The sequence below is a fragment of the Pygoscelis adeliae genome, unplaced genomic scaffold, assembly GCF_000699105.1.
Source record: "Pygoscelis adeliae isolate BGI_AS28 unplaced genomic scaffold, ASM69910v1 Scaffold120, whole genome shotgun sequence".
Taxonomy (NCBI): domain Eukaryota; kingdom Metazoa; phylum Chordata; class Aves; order Sphenisciformes; family Spheniscidae; genus Pygoscelis; species Pygoscelis adeliae.
This window is the reverse complement of record NW_008824032.1, coordinates 3622961-3638160: the sequence shown is the minus strand read 5'-3', so window position 1 is coordinate 3638160 and position 15200 is coordinate 3622961. Positions and strand designations below refer to the sequence as shown.

The window sequence follows — 15200 nt, the reverse complement described above, 5'->3', positions numbered from 1 at the left end:
CCTACCTTGACGTAAATCATTGGGAGTGTCTGTTTGGCCCGACTATAATGTCTGGCAACTCTGTATACTGTTTCAGGAACATAGTCCAGCACCAAGTTGAGGTACACCTCATCTTTCTGAAAGAGAATAGAGAAGAAGAAGAAAAAAAAAAAAAAGAATCAGCAATAGATTTGAAGCATGAAGTACAATTAAAGCATTCAGAGAAGCCAACAGGATGAGAAAGCTGTGGACATTTTAAGTACATGTCTTTAGTGGGAGTCTGAGCTGCCGCCAAACTGTTTTTCCTTTAGGCTTTGCACTTGTACGCTAATACTTCAGTCAAACTTATGTTTAAGGTAACATTAATTAATATGGTCTCCAACATAAGGCATTTTCTGATTATAAATGCAGACAAGGATATAATTGTTCTGCCCATTCAATATTTTCATTAGGAGATATTTCAAGGTGACACCTGCATCATTATTTAAAGCAGTCTATTAATCCATTAGTCCCTTCCCCACCAAAACCCAAGAAATGTAAATTTAAAAGTCCCAAACTCACATCCCACAACTACACAAAGAAAAAGTTTAAAAGTCCTGCATCTTTTAGAAATGTTACTTTGATCTTACTGAATTTCTAACTATTAAGGAATTAATAATACATATTAACCATTCATATACAGTAAGCCAGTGTTAACATTTGTAACTATTTTGTTTACACGCATTTTGATGTCCTAGTTATCTCCAACTTAAACATATGAACTTATTCATGGCAAAACAGAACAAGACAAAAACAGACTTGAGTATCGCTTTTAATATCTAGGATCAAGTTAGAGGTCCATGTGAACGTAACACAGAGAAACAACAAATGTAGTTTTATAAGGTACTTCATTACAGAATACATTAACAAAGGAAAGAAGGAACAAAGAGGAATTAAATGACAAAGTACTATAACCACATAGTGCCTAATTGTGGCACTGAGAATTTTCAGCAGTAAAACAGGTCTTAAAAAGACTTCCAATATTTCAATGCAGTCTTCTGTGCAAATCCTATCAAGACTGTAAATACATTTAATGTTGAGGGGTGGGTATAATTAATTATATCAACCTGAAAAATTATTTTTGAAAGCTAGGTGAATTAACCAGAAGTAACCTCTCCTGCACTTGCTGTGTTAACAGCTAGATCTTTCTATAGAGAAAGACGATACACAGAGACTTTATGTGGATGGAAACGGTACAGCACTCCCAGGTCTTCAACTGGAGTCCCCTGCCAGCAGGTCCACTGGCTACGTATCTTAATACCTGAAAACAAACCTCATTTAGCTATAGCAATTTAATAATATTACCGTGACTCAACACGTCACTTTGAGCACAAAGTGTGGTGTGTTACTCTCACAGTGCTCTGTTTTCCTTACCTGTCTCTATCCTGCCTCAGCAAAGAGCAGCAGTCTCCAATGAGTAAAGAAATGGTATGTGGTAACACATGCAGAAATACACACCTTGAATACACAATATGCAGAGAATTGCTGGGTTTGTGTGTTGTTAAAGACTCAGAATTCAAGATCTCTGTTCACCATTATTTGACAATAAACACTTGTATTTTCAGGACATTTTAATAGCTCTTACCAATACCTTCTAATAGGCCAAGTCACCTTGCAAGGCCCTGCCTATATCACTCTTCCCTACAAAAAGATGCTCTTTTTTTAATATAATTGCTTAAATGACAGTGGTAATAGCACCAGCACTAAGCAAATGCCAACAGCCCACTAACTTGTATCTGCTCTTATGGTAATTCTACAACATAGACAAGGAGCAGCAGCCTCCGAAACCGTGCCTATGCTGGTGCCTCTCCCAGTGTCATCCCAGGAACTGGGTAACAACATGAAGGAATCCAGGGACCAGGCTGGAGAACAAACTTTTGGAAATGGACGAAGAGGGACAACTACCAGCAGTACAGAGGAAATACCAGACGGCTCTGGAACTCCATGGATGTGCAAACATATGCAATAAAATAACGTACTTGTATTTTAGTGCTTTCCCTTCTGCAACAAGAGAAGTTCTTCCTTCCCTGACTCTCACTTCAAGCCACTAAAAATCCACCAGCACCTCTTCTTAGGTCAGTGCTTTCCAAGGTATTAATCATAAAATACAGAAAATAAATGTCCTGAAAAATCAAACTTAATTTATGCCTGGCAAGGCAACCTCTACACCAAGAGAAAAAACAGTCTCATGAATATGAATTCTGTTTGATTCAGTGTAGATACAACCTGATGAATATGTTTAACGCTTGCCTCCTCTTGGAGAGTGAGAAAGTCTTATTGGTAACAAGTCACTGCACAAAGTACTCCGTTACTGAGATTGATTACTTTCATTCAGAGGATTCATGTTCCATGTATCAAGAAGATTTACATGAGAGATTAGAGAAACAGAAAAAAATGAGTAGAAATGAAATTACAGTGATTTCATTATCCTCTCAGTACAAGTAAAAGGAGATGTAAACCAGTAATATGTATGATCATTAAACCCCATCCACGCTACTTCACAACAGCGAGTTTTGAGAATTACAGAACTCTATTCAGTTCATACCACCTTTGTTTTACTTTCTTCTCCTCCATTTTGATTTTTATTTTATGTTTTGTGGGAAATGGGACTAATCCAATGGCATAGCATGACACAAGCACAGAAAGATCAAGGCATCTGAATCACTAGAGGGAGGTTTTGCACCCACCCACCAATCCTTATGAGTTTTTATGCTACCCATAGTACTTGATCAAACTACATGGGTTTCACATGGTATTGCTCCTGTGTAAATGTGTATCGCACATTATCACCTAGAAGACACGGAGGCACATGAACACCTTTCCCCCAACCAGCAAACAAGTTTTGATGTACCATTTGATGTACCCAGAACTTTAATATGCAAGTACAAAGGGAAGGCTTATTGTGTTGACTATGTAAGTAGCAGCATACTCCCTCCTATCACAAGCAACTGCCACTTCAGAAGTGGCCTAAATGACTACTTTCATGAATTAAAGATGATTCAAGTGTTCTGACCTACCTTCTCCTGATGTAACCTGGCACAAATCTGATAAACACTCAAAATACGGTTTTCAAGAGCCCTCACCCTTCTCTGTGAGCATGAACTGGATGAAAATAACATCCAAGTTACCTGGATTCCCCTGAACAAGATTCAATACAAGCTAGAAAGCAGTCACGGCCTGACAAGCTCTGAGGATGATGTAACCTGGTTTGCCTACCTCATGCATTCCTCTTAAACACATATTTTTCCAGTGACCCAGATATATTGCAATAGGAAACAGGGTTAGCTCAAAGAGCTTGCCAAATGAGGGCAACTGCTTGAGGATAAAGCGGGAGCTTATCTTTCCATTACAGGAAGCCTTTTTCAAACCCTCCACATATTCCACACATGACTTGTTTCCACACTGCTGTTTCAAAATCGCTGGGCTGGGAACCAACCAAGGTAACCTAACTGTCAGGAGCACCTCTGAAATGCCTCTATGGAGAACAGAAAGGTCCAGAGGAGACTGCATCATATAAACGACAGAAAGCAAACACAAGGTGTCATTTAATAACTCACTGCTCCCTACAGACATTGAGATTGAATAGATTATTAGCTCTCCTCAGCAGGCCAAATGTTCATGTGCATCCATGTTCTCCTGTGCTTGCTGCTAAGGTTATGACCATGTACTCTTCAAAATGCAAAAGGGGGGGAGGGCAGGGAGCCAGATCCTGAAATACAGGATCAATGTATTTCATAATGATTTTGATTTTAGCAACGCAGCTCATGTACCTGCAATTGCCTCAAATGTTAGAAGCTGCTTTTTAGTCACTTGGCAGATAAATCCTCAGTTGACAAACACTGCTCCGAAACGAGCCAGAGCAAAATAACCACAGCCTTGCCATTGAACTGCTCTGCACCTCTCAAGAACTGACACTTGAGGCACCATTTCACTTTGGTTGGAAACACTTCAGATAAGTAGATACCAATACAGACTATGAAATAATAAGGGGCATGAGAAAGACTAGGACACAAGAGCCAAAACATTCTAGCAACTTAAGTTTTTTCTTTGTATCACAAATTGGAGATTCTGCTGCAAGTACCACTACTCTAGCACATGAGCCTTACACGTTACGTGGCTGAAGACTGAGCGAAATTGAAAACATTAACCCTACTGACATAGGAAAGGCTGCATGGAGGTCTCAAACTCCACTTTTAAAACTCTTCTGTCCTTTAGTCCACACAAGTAATCTGTTTTAAGCACCATCCAGTTGAGCTTTAACTATGGCCAATATAAAGCAACAGCTATTGAATTCAAAGATTCGCTCTTCTGGATTGCTCCTTGCAGGGAAAGTACAAATATTCATTCTCTATGATCCTCCCCCGCCTCAACAAACCCCAAATTAATCCTGAGTGATTTCTACCAGCTTTCATTAATTTTTTTTCATGTATCACACACACTACATTTACAACATGCATGTATAACACTGCAATCAACATTAGTCATCACAGTCCGACTATTTTCCCTATTTACCACCAACACGATGATAGAAGCCAGGGAGGTCATACATGCCAAACGCCAGATGAGGGCAAAAGCAAAAATCACAGGGCATACTCTGAAGAATACGTCAGCACCTAGTAAGATGTTAGAAGTTCTCCCGAACTGGAATCTAAGGAAAATTTCTCTGAGCATCAAGTAGTAGGATAAAAAGGTTAAGAAACTATTCTGGGCGCTCTTTCTTCTAGGGTGACTAAATTTACCGGTCAGCATTTGGAAAGAAGGATGAACATGCTCATTTTGGTTTTCATCTAGCAGATCAGTAACAGTGTGGTAGTGGTTCTGGTGTGGTTTGCAGGTGGGTTTTTGCCCCCCCTTTTTTTTTTAATTTTTAAATCCTAGATCATTTGAGCTAGTTTTCAGATGGACTCCATGTGATCACCTATATGAGCACAACTGAGAGGAAATGAACAACACAGGAGTTTCTTAAACTAACTTTGCATTTGGAGAAATAAATGTGGAACTACACTCTGAAGAAACTCGCTTTACCTACCTATTCAAGCTCAAAGCACACAGGTAAGAGATAAACCTGAAATTAAGGAATATGCCTCCAGAATGCACTTCTTATTGAAATTATCCCAAGGCATCAGCACAGGGGCTATATGAGGTAAATAAGCCAGTCAAGTTTATTCAAGGGGATCATGTTTTCCTTACCATATGACAGCATCCCACCAGTGACGTTTCAGAGGTAGGTGCTACACATGGAGATGTTACTGACTGGATGGTGGCTACGCAAGGGTTCTGTCAAAAAGCGCTGAAGGATTTAACTTGGGAGTTGGAAAGCAAGAAAACAGATATCAGCATTTCATGTGAATTACACCTTCGTTTAGAGTGCATTATTTAAACACTGGAGAGTATCAGCATGAGGTAAGATATGCCCTTCACCCTGGCTTAGCCATCTAGATTTAGACAACATACAAAGTTCAAAGTCACACAGTTTTTGCCCCAGATTCAAAAAAAGGTTAGTTTACTTTTTCTTAGAGCTACAACCAGCATGCTCTTCACACACCCTTATCAAGCTCCATGAGAGATCCACCTTCCTTCTCTTATCTTGAAAGCTGACATAGTATGTTAAAGATACAAAGACTTTGGAACCACTTTCAAAGACAAAGCAAGAATTTGCAGCCTTCCTACTCTAACTACTGAATAGTCACAATACACTGGAAAAATTTGAAAATGCAAAAAATGTTGTAACTGACCTTATTTGTATGAAGGAATGGTGACATCCAGTGGCCACATGTGCCTGTTTTTACTTGCAGTTTACAACCACATCTATTTCAAAACAGAGCTGTGGCTGCCACCAAAGTAAAGGAACCATAAGCCTAGATGTATAGCTGCAGTTTCACACAGTTAAGTCCAGGAGGGTAAGAGCAGTTGAAGACTCAACTTCAGTGTTTGGAAAGATACCAATGCTTTCTATTAGTACTGCAAATGTTGGGCAAAATATCTCCTTCCCTACTCCCTCACTGTTCATGACTGAGTTTGAGAACTGAGATCTGTCCCAAGACCTCTGTTCCTACACCTACTTGTCAAAACTATCAAGTTGTTCTGTAATGCTCATTACTTGTCAACATAACACAGTCTGATGTAGGTAGGAACTGCCAACTGGGTCAGCTGTGATGGCAGCATAAGGGCAGAAGTCAAGCCTCCCAATATAATTCAGATTTAAGGACTTTCCTGGGTCTTGTTCTAAGACAGTTGGTTTGCATTGTCTGCCTTTGATCACTGAAAGAGTTTAGGTTCTTAGGTGATGCGCTAAGCCTTTCCCCTTCATTTAAAAAAAAAAAAAAAAAAAAGAAACATCTTCTGTCATACTTTTCTCCTCTAAAGCGAGACTATAGTAAAGAAAAAGGTCACTCATGAAGAGAATTTGGGAATCCCTGCCGATCCTTGTTTATTTTATGCCCTGTAAGGTCCTTAAGCTTTTAGCTGTACTTCCAAGGAGAAAATGTTTCTATGAAGTTGGAAACAGGCACCCAACATCTAAAAGGTGGGGCTGATTTGTGATCTTTGACACAGGTGATCTGTGGATATTTGAATCACAGCTCCCAAGCAGGGACTGTGCCATAAGCTGGCAATAACTCTGTTGGAAGATGAAAATTAACAATGTTGGGATCACTGGGCTGTCCTGCATACCGTACCATGAAAACAAAAAGCAGAGTCTTTGGAGATCCATTATTTTCTTGCCTGTACACTACCTTCCAGACTGAGTGGAAATTTCTGAATCGGGATATACCCATGACAGCAAACTAGGCAAGATAATACACAATAATGGTTCAAACCATATGCTTCCTCAAGACAAACAATACAAGCTGCTTTCCTAATGGCCATCCAACACAGGAAGATGAGAGCAGTGGCTAGAGCTGGTAGAGGAATGACTTGAGAACGGAAGAGTGACTAACCAGATGTACTGGACAGTTCACTGCTCTAGAGAGAAATCATGGAGCTTCCCATTTCCACTGCACGCATCTACCACATTGAGGATCTAGCCACTGCTGCCCACTCCACTCTTGCAAAGACCTACCGCAGGCAGACAAAGCTGCTATTTCTATTAACGCAACCTACTCAAAACCAGAGACTGCTCATAACTATGACTAAAGAAATTCCCAGCATGTTGTGAGCCCTAACAGCAGTAACTGATAATCATTATCTGATGACTGGTGCCCTTTTTGAAATGAGCTTGGCAGGCCTCAGGCAAGGACTACAGAGATACCAACATCACAAAACTCCTCATAATTGGCATTAATTGCCCCTTTGTTGACAGCACAGCAGATCTGCCAAGGATTAAATGGATCGTAGTGACTTAATTCATCTCTACTGATGGCCCTTCAGCACATTACTAGGCTGGTGCAAAACATTCACACAGGCTCTGTCAATTCGAAATTGGGCTCAAAGCTCCATTAGTTGAACTTTTTGTGCAAGAACTTTTTAAAAAAAAACCAAAAAAAACCCAACAAGTTCAATTAAGAAACCAAATGGTTCAACTACAAGTACTCCATTTTAACAGGGAACAGAATGGATGGTCCTTACATGAGGACTCATCTAAACACTCCCGCAAGAAAGGATGGTGATGTTCATACCTCTTTGAAGGTGGAGGATCTCTCTTCCTAACAGGGATACGAACCTGGAGAAACACCAACTGTTCAGCAAAGCCCAAACTTGCACATCAGCCAGTTGTTCCCTTCTTCCAAATTTCTTCATTACAGTTTAATACGCTGCTGCCAAAGCGCACGTGAGATAGTGCACAGCAGCTTATAGATGCAGCTCAGCATGTTTAAAATAATGCTGCACATTTATTTTAAACCTCAGTCTAAGTCTATGGGAGTAAATTTCCATCCTGAGTCTGCATGGACTTTTGGCTGCATGCCCTTACAGCTAAGGCTAAATAAGACTAGAAATCAATTAGAGCACGCAGAAGGGCCAGCTCAGCCTCCAAAAGAGAGTCAGCATATTGCCTATTTGTGATCTCTCTGTGCTCCCATATATGCTTTCTTCGACTCCTCTGAATACCAAACCACCTTTAAAGAGGGGGAAGGGGGGAGTTACATGACCAGAGATGCAATTACGCAACAAAAACTCTATTTACTTTACTTTTATATAATTTGATGCTGGAACAAGTCTCTCCAGTGACTTCTCTTCCCCTTTTGGGCACGGATATGGATCGATCAGACTGTTAAACACTCAAAAACATCCACACAAGAAAACACAACAGTTATGAAATACCACAAAGAAAGATCTAAGCCAGAAATAGGGAAAAAAATGGGGATTAAGAACTCATTTCAGGTTTTACACAGTTGAATAATTTTACTCAGCAGTGACTGATTTAAGAAGTTAGGTCATGCTATAAAACATCGGTGAATACTCTCAGCAAAGAAGCCAGAGGGATTATTCAGTATGTCCATGTCCACCCTCCCTTGGAGCATGGTTCAGAAGGTTCTCAGCAGAATTAGGCTAAAAAGGACAGGCAGCAAGACCTGTCCCTTCCCTGCTTCAGTGAATCAACATTTACATTTATATATCATGCTAAATGCAAGGCAGTCCCTGAAATTAAGGAAAAGCAGCAAAAATCAAAACAGAAATGTACACCTTCCTAATATGGTCTGATCTCTCAGTGGCAAGCTGACAGGCAAACCAGGCATCTTGTTCAAGACCTTATCCTAAGGCAGAATACCAAAACTATCAAACACAGCAGAGTTGGCTAGCCCTATAATCTTGCCCATTTTCTCCAAGGATTACCTAGAAAACCACAAATCACAGCATGGAAAAGACTTGTGACTACTTCCACCAAGAGAGTCTTCCATACACAACTCAGCCCATTATTTGGTTGTCCTTCCTTCCCCTCTGGTTCATTCCACCAGTTACAAGTTTTGGACTACTGAAAAGCACATTACAGCTACAAAAGTCAGTGCCCTGCTATCAGGAATCTCATACAGCTTCAGGAAAAAAAAGAAGTCAGAATCTACTTTGGCAAATTCATTAAGGAACAGTCTTTTGAAAGAACTGGGTTATCTAACAGGTCTGACAAACGTCTGTAAACTTACAAAAAGAAAGAACCAAGGAGGAAATAGTTTATAGAAGCAACCTGAATGCCAAGCCTGTCAACTGTCATATTAATATATATTATGTGCTCTCTTTGAGCTCTCTCAAACTAGAAATTATTAGTCAAACATGATTAATATGTAGTCAGTACTCAAAACAACTTTTACATATACATATACATAAAGGTATAAATATATGTGTGCACGTGCATGTATGTGTGTATATACACACACACACCCCTGTTTAGGGTATACCTATATAAAGGCAATACAAATTCAAAGATCCTCAGACAAGAGGGAGTCAGACAAGAGGGAGTCACCCAGTCACAGAAAACAAGGGAGAAGAAATCAGTCAAAGCCATATTTGATATAAGATTTCTATGCTGCTAATGCTGGATTGCTTTTGACAAAAGCAGGAAGGAAGTTTAAGCAAATAGGAGACGTAAAAAGGAGAGTTCATCATAAGGAAAAAGAAAAGACAGGGAGCTCAAACACTCAACCAGTTCCACAGATAGCCCCTGGAAAAAGTGAACAGAGAGCTCCAAATATCTACAAACTAGCTACAACTTCAATGCAGCTAAGGAATAGCCTTACTAGCAAGTGTTATTTAGAATTGTTTTTCTATTTGATGCTATTTTCTGTTGTTTCCAGTTTTGTAATCAAGAATTAACCCCCCTGTTTGCTAGAATAAAGCCAGTTTCAAAGTTGCCCAGTGCCTAAAAATGCCTAGTGATTAAAAAGAACTAAAGTGACTATTAGGCACATAGCTTTCAAAGAGTGCCAGTCTGACTAGATTCGGAGAAATCCTTTGAGGTACCTCTAAATTGAGACAGATTTAAGCTTCTCGGATATTGGCCAAAAAAAAAAAAAAAAAAAAAAAAGAAAGAAAAGTCTCTGGGCTTAGAGACACTGGCATTAAGCTCCAGGGAAGAAGGGAGAAGTCCAAGGAACACTCCAGCTGGAACAAACAGGTGGAGCCATCACGATGGCATGAAAAACTTTATGCAAGAGAACGCTTGATATGTAGGTATCAAAATTAAGTTCATTGGTGAACTATTTCATTAAGGGGATCAGCAGTATAATAGTTACCTCTGAAATTTTCCCATCACTGCTAGACTTGAGTTAATTAACAGTCCACTTCCATTAATCTGTGTTTATACCAAGTTCTTCATGAAGACAGACAACAATTGCAAGCCCCACTCATCACTATGCTACTGCATTTTCTGCTATACTTTCCTTGGATTTTTAGATTACTCTTCCCATTGGACTTGGCTTCAAGAATCACTCCATGTAAAGCTCTGGGTCCCTACCATCTAAATCTGCAACTGCTTCCTACATGTCCTTCCTGGTTACCAGATGGGACCTTATGCTTTTCTCCCTTTCCCTCCACTCTCCAAAAAGCCAGCTTGATTATGAGGGTAATATGCAGGAAGATATGTTATTGCTTCACAAACTGACAAAAACATGAGAAGAAACTTTATTCTGCCTTTCCAGATGAGCTTCAGAACACCAACTTGCTGCTCTCCAGAGCTTTTCACAAACAGCAGCCAACAACCCATACACAGCTATCTTCACATGCTGCCATCTACATGGAAATACTTGCAAGCCAATTATGTATCATTTTCTACTGAACTGCAAAGAGACCTTGCAACCTAAATTGCAACGTTACTGCTGCTGATGTTCTGCTGGGTGCACCTTTGCCCTAGGGACTGGTTCACATTTGTCCTATTTTGCAACAGGGTAGCAGTGGAAATCTCAAAGGCACAGAGCAGAGGCATGAAGAAAGAAGAGCAGAAAGGAATGTGAAAGAAAACTTCTCACTGAAGCATTAAGATTTGCTGGCCGTGGATAGAGACCGCATTTTTAAAAACAAAACTAGCGTTGCCAAGAATCAGCCACGTGGAGTTGAAACAGCAAAGTGGAAAATCCAGTCTCAAGCTCAACATCAAGTTAAAGATTTCCAAAAGAGTTCTACTCAAGTTACTGTTATACAAAGGCTCCTGGAACAGTGTTCTGAGAAGTTTTAACACTTTCACTGTTTGCAGGAAGTTTCTGAAAGCCATTAGATAAGGCAGTTGTCTTCTGCTTGTCTCATGAAATTTTATTTCACTCTAGCCAAGTTACAAGCTGGTTAAAAAAGCAAACAAAAAGCCCCAAAATCAAGCCCTCCTTCACAGTATTTCCCTTCTTGTACTCATGCTACTCGAGGAATGTCTGGTTATATACTAAGTGAGCACAACGTATTTTAAAAAACTACACTGCACTACCAACAAAACAGCAACAGCCATAACACTGGAAATGCTTGCTATCACCAGGCAAGGGGAAGGAAGGAAGGGAAGGAAGGAAGGGCAAATCCAAAAAAAAAAAAAAAAAAACAAAACCCAAACCAAAACAAAACAAAAAAAACCCACCACATTTCTCCTTGATTCCTGCAAAGTGGTTTTGCAAGCTTTCCATAGGCACAGGGCCAGGTCCCCCCCAAGCACCTCTCAGAGAGATAACAACAGGGCTCCTCCAATTATCCCTCTGTGCACTGCACAAGGCTGCCGTGACCTGCCACCAACAACTTATCCTGGAGGTATCAGCTCCTTCTCTAGCTCCACAGACCCTGAAGTGGTTGGGCTGCCTCTCCCATTCTGTTGACCCACTTTGTGGCAACAGCAATTAACAGCCTTCTAGTAGCTATCAGCTCTTGTATACAATCCTTTACAGCATTGTGGACACACGTACCAGCATCTGAAGACAACTAAAGATGTAATCTGCTTTAGAAAATGAAAAATTTTAACATTTATATAATTATTATATAATTTACATAAATATTTATAACTATATATAAAAAGATCAGAGGAAGTTCAGAAGGTCATCCAGCCCATTTCTCCACCTCACAGTTTACATTAACTGCCATATGGGCCAGAAAGATTTTTTTTCCCCCCCTTGACTTCATGGATGACCCTGCTTTAATGATGAGGTTGGACCAGATGCCATCTTGAGGTCCATTTCATCCTGAATTCTCCTATGATTCCTAAAATGCTGATACATACATAAACAAGGAAGCTGTTATAACTTCACATTAGAACAAAAACTTGTAACCCCTTTTTAAAAACCCAAGGAACTTTTACACCTAGACCAAAAGAAAACATAAATGGCAGTGTCTACTTCTTGAGATTTACTAAATCCAGCTATTTGCTCCTTCTTCTGGAGCATAAGCATTCTGACAAATGCTACAATCACGTGTTCATACATTATTCTTTCCTCTGGGCTTTGAAACTCAGCCTATATATGGAACAGACACACAAGGAAGGAGGACAGAAGCATACAGAGACTGGGTCTGGGAAAAGTCACATAAGTGCTTTAAATCTAGAATGCTTAACACTGAATCCTAGAAAACTTCAGCACGTATGGAAAGGTAATGCTAGAATGTGCAAATGAAGCCTGGCTGTGCTCCACTAAATTAAAAAAGAGGCGGTGCGTATCCAAATCTGTTACACTATTGTTGTGCTATACTAATAACGCTACTCCTCATGGACCACATGCTTCCGTACTGAAAAAGATCTGCTCCAACATGATCTGTTGGGCAGCACTGTAGCATTTTCTCAATGTTATCACGTCTACTATCTTCACACTCCTGTCTCTAGGAATTCAAACAGTTCAGCTATACCCCAGATGGTTACCAGGAAGCATTGCCTTGTTTTTCATTCTTACCTTCTCTCCACTGGAGTAGAAGAAATAACGCAATCGGACAATGTTACAATGATCCAACTTTCTCATAATCTGGAGCTCTCGGTTCTGAAATAAGAGAAAAGCAAACAATTAGAAAAACTCTTTGCTCACAAAGTTAGAGCACTGTAATGAACACCTTAATATATAGATACAGGAGCTGAAAAAACTAAGGAACCAACGAACAACTAAAGTTGGAAAGAGGTAACAGCTTTCACACGTTTATTAGTCTTTCTTCCATTTACTTTATCACTGAGAATATCGACATCTTTGAGTACATTTTCCCTTGAAAATAAAGGTCCACAAATCCATCGTAAAATCCAAAAATTACCTACTTACATTACCAAAGTTTCAGTGGTAAAAGCAAGACGACATTAACTTTCCATTTTTATTTTCTGATCTTACAATAATACAATATATCAGCCAGAATGGTTGGAAGCCTATCCTCCTTGAATACTGTAAATATAAACAATGTAAAAGCAAATATAATATTTCCACCTACATGCCTCCCCTTCTCCACGCTGCAGAAGAAGTTTGTCATGGAAGATCATTTCCCATACCATTCTCTTTGTAATATCAACAAAAAGCACCTGAAATTGAGTAGGCAAGTCAGTTCCCACTTTTGTTCAACCAAGGTTTAATCGGGTTTAGGCAGACAGAATAAGTGTTATTTTCCCATTTTATATCAACCTGAAAAAGCTGTTAAAATACAATCAGTTCATTACATGCAGGACAAACTGGGGACTTTACTGCAATATTCATTGTAACAGAGCCCTAAACAAATGAGGGATCTTATAGCCTAACAGATAAAAATGAGTGAAATGTTGAATTGCAGGTATGAATAAAAACAAGCAAGTAAAATTAGCACAGCTATGTTTGTTATACTTCATTCCACAGCTGTTGCTACAATACTCCTTTTTCCTATGGTCACATTTACACATCACTGTTTTTCCTTCCTCAATTACTATACGATCTGCAGCTTCAAAAATAGAATGTATTCCAATTTTTACTCAAATCACAGGGTTGCTAATCATGCATCCTAACTAGCTAGGACTAATACACTAGAGTAACACACTGGTCCTACTAGCACCATTAACTCTGGCCAACTTCAGGAATATTTGGGAAGAAAATTCTTTAGCCACCACACATTTTCATACTTAAATGCACAAAGCTAACACCTACTTTGTGCGGTGCTGCTGTCAAACTAAGGATTTCATATTCTGTGTATCAGAGGGTCACATACGGTGCCTACCACTATGATTAAAGCTTAAGGAACTCCACAAGAACCACTCAGAGCTTCTAATGTGAACATGGCTACGAACTCCGTTTTTAATTCCTCTAAGCCATGTAGCCTTAAAAAAGAGAGGTGTTGGATAGGATGCAGTATCATTAATCCTATCATCCCTGCCACCCGCTGACTGAAAAAATACTTCAGTATTAGCCAGCTCTTTACAAACACGAGCGACATCTCACACAATTATCAGTTGGCAATTATCCAGCTAGTAGTTAAGGAGAAAGCAAGTCCTTCCCTGAGGCTGCCTGGCTTCTGAACAGATTAAAGCCTAAGTCCGTTAGGCGCACACCACGACAGGCCTATTCTGTCCTGAAGGATGAAGAGAGAAAGTAAGAGAAAGCAGGGAGAGACCTTTGACACTTACATGTATCTCCTGAAATCCCACGGAGTGAATTTGTGAAAGAGGAATACAGGCTTCATCACATAACCTCATCAACACACCTCAGACCTCAGAGAAAAGCGTTCTCCTGGTAGGAACAGGAGCTCGAATATTCTCCACTTATTCATTCTTTACTAAATGCTATCAAGAATAAGTCAATTTTGGGAGTCATGGCTGGGGTTCCTGTGATGCACAGCACAGTTCAGACTTCAGATCAACAAAAGACCTCATCTGCTCATCTTGTCCAAACCGCACACCACTGCTGGCTCAGTGGTGTCTCCCTGGACCTTACAAACTGGGGCAGATTTCAACTGGCGAGCTGAAGTAGGGATGGCTCTAGATCCCATCGGTCACTGAAACACCAGTTATGACAAGGGATTAATTTTTCCAATTGGCTTTTACAGCGCTTAACAGTGTTACTACAGGACTGAACTTAACACTGCAAGTTCCAGTACCTCAACCAAATTCCACCAGCAATTCATAGCACAACGTAAGGCAACTAATTTCTTCCTCCCTTTCTCCCACTGGCTGCGAAATGGGAATAATACCTTTTATCCCATGGAACTACTGGAAGAAACATGAATGCACTAAGCATGAATGTGCAGATATTATTTTGGCAATATCTCTATTAGCTCTTTAAAATACACATATATACTGTAAGTCAGTTTACTGCTTCACGTTCTTTAGATAGTATATATATGCTGATTGGATACACTGG

General features: G+C 39.8%; 1 protein-coding gene across 1 annotated transcript in view; it reads right to left on the bottom strand.

Annotated features, from left to right (window-relative positions):
- Positions 1 to 15200, bottom strand: part of GSK3B (glycogen synthase kinase 3 beta) — a 99798-nt gene that overhangs the window by 51582 nt on the left and 33016 nt on the right. Inside the window, exons 3-4 of the mRNA XM_009330348.1 lie at positions 12795 to 12878; positions 6 to 116 (exon numbers count right to left, since the gene is read on the bottom strand). Of these exons, the coding sequence (XP_009328623.1) occupies positions 6 to 116; positions 12795 to 12878 (195 nt within the window). The remainder of the gene's footprint in view (positions 1 to 5; positions 117 to 12794; positions 12879 to 15200) is intronic.